The 4,746-nt window shown below is 46.4% G+C and overlaps 1 protein-coding gene across 1 annotated transcript; it reads left to right on the top strand.

The window, feature by feature from the left end:
- Positions 1-1,020: 1,020 nt before the first annotated feature.
- On the top strand, positions 1,021-3,866 carry DKK1 (dickkopf WNT signaling pathway inhibitor 1). The gene is made up of 4 exons (XM_046654455.1): positions 1,021-1,389; positions 1,640-1,802; positions 2,925-3,068; positions 3,189-3,866. Exons 1-4 carry the CDS (start codon positions 1,144-1,146, stop codon positions 3,440-3,442), a joined length of 807 nt encoding a protein of 268 aa, XP_046510411.1. The 5' UTR covers positions 1,021-1,143; the 3' UTR covers positions 3,443-3,866.
- Positions 3,867-4,746: the final 880 nt, after the last annotated feature.

Raw genomic sequence — 4,746 nt, 5'->3', positions numbered from 1 at the left:
GCGATATGAAATACTAATGAGGAAGTCGGGCGCTAAGCCTTAAGGGTTTCTTATCTCCCTGCGTTAACCCACCACTGAGAAGGGGGCACCAGGGAAAGACGACTGACCCGGCCGCTGGACCCTGTCCGCTCTCGCTCCGGCCACTTTGATCTCGCGCGTCTGCCTAATCAAGTTCATCTACTGCCGCGACTGCTCAAAGAACAACATTAAATAGTCTGATTATCGGATGGTCATTTCCCTCTTCCCTCCACCCCTGATCTCATTTCCAAACGCCAGTCTCTCGCCTCCCTCTCTAAACTTCCCATCAAAAGAGAATTAGTTCTTCTTCCTTCTTACCCTCGTTTGATGTGTAAATTTCCTTCTCTTGGCACATTTTTCTCGCAGTGGCGGGTGGGGGGGGGGGGGGGAGGAAGGAAGCGGGGAGGAATTGAAGGAACTTAAAGTCAAGGACCTCACCCCAAATCTGCAAACCGTGACTCCAAAGGGTTAATCAGCAACTTGCACCGGCCACCTGGTCCTCTCGCTAAGATGCTTTGATAGAGATTTAGGACTGCTGATCGGGTGGTGTTTAAAACTGAATATTATTTGTGTGCACAATAAACCAGGACGGTGTGAGGGAGAGGAGAAAAGTGGTTTTGCAGAGACTGTCACAAGTCTTCTGAAAAGTATTTGAGATGCCGATAATGCAACCCCTACCGCAAGGCAAGGGTCCCCGAGTTCCCGAAGTGACTCCCTCCTCCTGCGTTTATTAAAGTCGTCTGCTCTAATGCTCGCTGATTACGGTCACCCCGAAGGTGAGCTGGGCCAGGGGAACGGCTACGCAAAGGAGGGGCGGGCTGAAGAGTGTCAAAGGCCCCCGTTCTTGTACACAAACACACCCCCTCCCAGCCCCTCCCAACGCTTTGAAATCCCATCCCGGCTTTGTTGTCTCCCCCCGAGGGGCTGGAATGCTCAGAGCCCGCAGTATAAAGGCAGCCGCGGTGGCGGTGGCGGCGCAGAGCTCTCTGCGCGCCCAGGAGATAGAACCCTGGGACCTCTGGAGGCTGTCAGAACCCTGACTCGGCAGCGCGGCTTCGTGGGGACCAGGCTTGCAAAGTGACACTCCTCCTTTCTCTTTCTTTCTCTCTCTTGAGTCCTTCTGATATGACGGCTCTGGGCGCAGTGGGCGCTGCCCGGGTCTTGGTCGCCCTGGTAGCTGCGGCTCTTTGCAGCCACCCTCTGCTCAGAGTGAGCGCCACCTTGAACTCGGTTCTCGTCAATTCCAATGCCATCAAGAACCTGCCCCCACCGCTGGGCGGCGCTGCCGGACACCCAGGCTCCGCAGTCAGCGTTGCTCCGGGAATTCTGTACGAGGGCGGGAACAAGTACCAGACTATTGACAACTACCAGGTGAGAAGGGTGTCGGGGATCTGGGGACGCTGTGACCCTAAGGGAGTCTCTTTCGGGTCTCTAAAGAAGGGCGTAGAACTTGCTGACTGTGTGCGGTTCAGGGCGAATATGGAAACTGCATTGGGAAGCAGCGGGCAGCAAGAGCTTTTGGAGAGGTGGGCAGAAAGGAACGGTGATGAGCGTCCAGATCCAGGAGTTTGGGTACCTGGGTGCCCTGGTGCCTCACCCTCTCCCGGCTCCCTTCCCGCAGCCGTACCCGTGCGCCGAGGACGAGGAGTGCAGCACCGATGAGTACTGTGCGAGTCCCACCCGCGGAGCGGGCGCCGGCGCGCAAGTCTGCCTCGCCTGCAGGAAGCGCCGAAAACGCTGCATGCGCCACGCTATGTGCTGCCCTGGGAATTTCTGCAAAAATGGTGAGTCCCGTAGCTCCCTTTTAGACTCAAACTGTCCGGTTTTTGCATGCCTACGGATGGGAGAAAACGCTCCTGGCTCTGCGAAAGCTGCGGCGCCACCTGCAAACGGGTGCTCAGCGCGCGAGGTTCCCCTGAAATCTCTTCCCTGCGAGTGATTCGTCTGGCAGGAGAGAAAGGACGGAGGTCTTGGAGCTCCTTATCTTCCTCTGTGCTCCTCGATTATTTCACACAGCTTACCTGAGAGTGGACCGCTCCATAAAAATTTGAGGAGAGTCTTGACATCAACTGAGAAAGAAGATGGGGAGGGAGGTGGAATTATACAGAGATCAAGGAAACCAGCATTAGTGTTTAGCTGCGCTTTGCATTTTTCCCTGTTGAAACTGTTGTCAGCCAGAAGACAGAGTGATTGATCTGCGCTGGCCACTCCTAAGGAAAGATCCTGATAGCTTCGCATCCTGGCCTCTCCATCCTTACCCCTCCCTCCCCCTCCTGCTATCTTAAAATAAGTACTCCACCTCCCCTCCCACCACAGATCCACTAAAATTTAATGTCTCAAAGAGGGAGACTCAGACAGCCAAAGAAGTCTCCAGAAATAAACTTAAGGGTGGCGACCCTCCTTAGGACCCAGTAATACTCCAGGATGAACTAACTAAATCTCTGTAATATAGAAATTATACAGTAAACTAACTGGTGGGTGAGATTGTAATCTTCCAGGCAACTGTTGCTTTGCTTAACTTAGTCTGGCAGTACCCATATAGCACCAAGAGCAGAGAAGTTATTTTTAAAAACAATTTTTTGAGTGACTGATTTTCTTTTTCTTACCCCAAGGGTCATATTAAAATGGGCAGAAATCTCACTGCCACTACCACAGTTGGTAGGAAAGTATTTTAAATGGCTATATATGGGATGTTGCATATCACTGCACAGTGTCCACATTGATGCTTCTGTCCATCTGGGCAGTTTTGCATTAACACTAGGGAGGAAGTTTGGCTTGTGCTTAAAATAATGACACTACAATCAGGTATCTCAAGTTAGTGCAGGCATAACAGACTGCCACTGTTACAGCGGTAGGTGGTAACACATCACAGCTTGGGAGTTAATCACTATCTCCTGCTTCCTTAGGAATATGTATGCCTTCTGATCACAATCATTTCCACCGAGGGGAAATCGAGGAAACCATTATTGAAAGCTTTGGTAATGATCACAGTACCTTGGATGGGTACTCCAGAAGAACTACCCTGTCTTCAAAAATGTATCATACCAAAGGTAGGTTAAAGGACCTTAAGATTCATTCTTCTTTGTTAGCACATCAACAGTGTCTTTTGGATTATCTTAATGAAATGATGCAGTGACCATGTACTTTTCCTATTGTCCCCTCCTTCCTAGGACAAGAAGGTTCTGTCTGTCTGCGATCATCAGACTGTGCCACAGGATTGTGTTGTGCCAGACACTTCTGGTCCAAGATCTGTAAACCCGTCCTCAAAGAAGGTCAAGTGTGCACCAAGCACAGGAGAAAAGGCTCCCATGGGCTGGAGATATTCCAGCGTTGTTACTGCGGAGAAGGTCTGTCTTGCCGGATACAGAAAGATCACCATCAAGCCAGTAATTCTTCTAGGCTTCACACCTGTCAGAGACACTAAGCCAGCTGTCCGAACACGGTGGACTCCTTTTCTATAATATATGCTATGAAAACCTTTTGTGACTGTCAGTTCAGTCCTTAAGGATGTACAAATTCTGTGGTTACAGTTAAGCATTCCAATAATACCTTCCAAAATTCTGGAGTGTAAGAGCTTTGTTTCTTTATGGAACTCCCCTGTCACTGATTGCAGTAAATTACTGTGTTGTAAATTCTCGGTGTGGCACTTACCTGTAAATGCAATAAAACTTTTAATTATTTTTCTACAGGTGCTGCATTGTCTATCGTTCCTCTTGTTATGTAAATTTTTGTATACATTGATTGTTATCTTGACTCTGAAAAATATTCTATATTGAATGGAAATAAATAATTTCAGCTTATACTTCTTAAATGCATAACTCTTTCCCCTTTTAATTCTAGAATCTAGAATGTAAGGAGCTTTTGGAATGACAAATGATAGGTAACTAAAATTTGTCATGAAAATATTAGCTTATTTTCTGAAATGTACTATCTCAGTGCTTAGACTATATTTATCTCCAGGCTGTGATAGCCCTTGAAATAAAATTTAACATTCAATACCATAAAATGTTACAAGTATAGATAAATTTTGGCATTGTGATCTGAGAGGCCCCTGTGTGTGTCTGTGTGTGTGTGGTCCACAGGACAGAAATGTGACATGTTTAAAGATGATCAGAGAAAGATGTCGTCTAAATGTAAGACAATATTCATCAATTATAATTTTAAAGAAAAACATTCTCCGTTCACAAACTCAAATGATCATGGTATATGAGATTGAATCTTACATTACTACTTTCAAAAGTAGTTTCCAGTAAATTAATAGTATCTACCCAAATCTATTGGGTAACAAAGGAGATTTCCCACAAAATAGGAGAGTCAAGTTCTTGATGGTTGGCAGGAAGAGGGTGTGTGTGGGGGTGTGTATGTATGTGTGTAAATACAGTTGACAAATACGTGCAGATTTTGTACCAAATTTGTTAATTTGAAGTATCTTAAATACTTCATGCCAGGAAGACTTATTCTAATTATTTTGATTTTAACATAATTATTAAATAAAAATCACAAAGCCTCCCTCCTGCCATTCTTTTCTTCTCTTGCTAGGTGAGCTGAATATTTCAATTTTTGCTTAAACTGAAATCTGTTGATAGGAGTGAGGATGGGGTATATTGTTTAAAAGAAAACCCACAGAAATGAAATCTAACCTGACTTTGCATTTTTACTTGCCAACTTTGATATCGGCAAATCTGACACTCAGGAAGGGGAAAGCGATCGTCCCAATTTACACTTATT

Source organism: Equus quagga, chromosome 2 (genome assembly GCF_021613505.1).
Source record: "Equus quagga isolate Etosha38 chromosome 2, UCLA_HA_Equagga_1.0, whole genome shotgun sequence".
In the NCBI taxonomy this organism is placed as follows: domain Eukaryota; kingdom Metazoa; phylum Chordata; class Mammalia; order Perissodactyla; family Equidae; genus Equus; species Equus quagga.
This window is presented reverse-complemented; position numbering and strand designations above follow the sequence as displayed.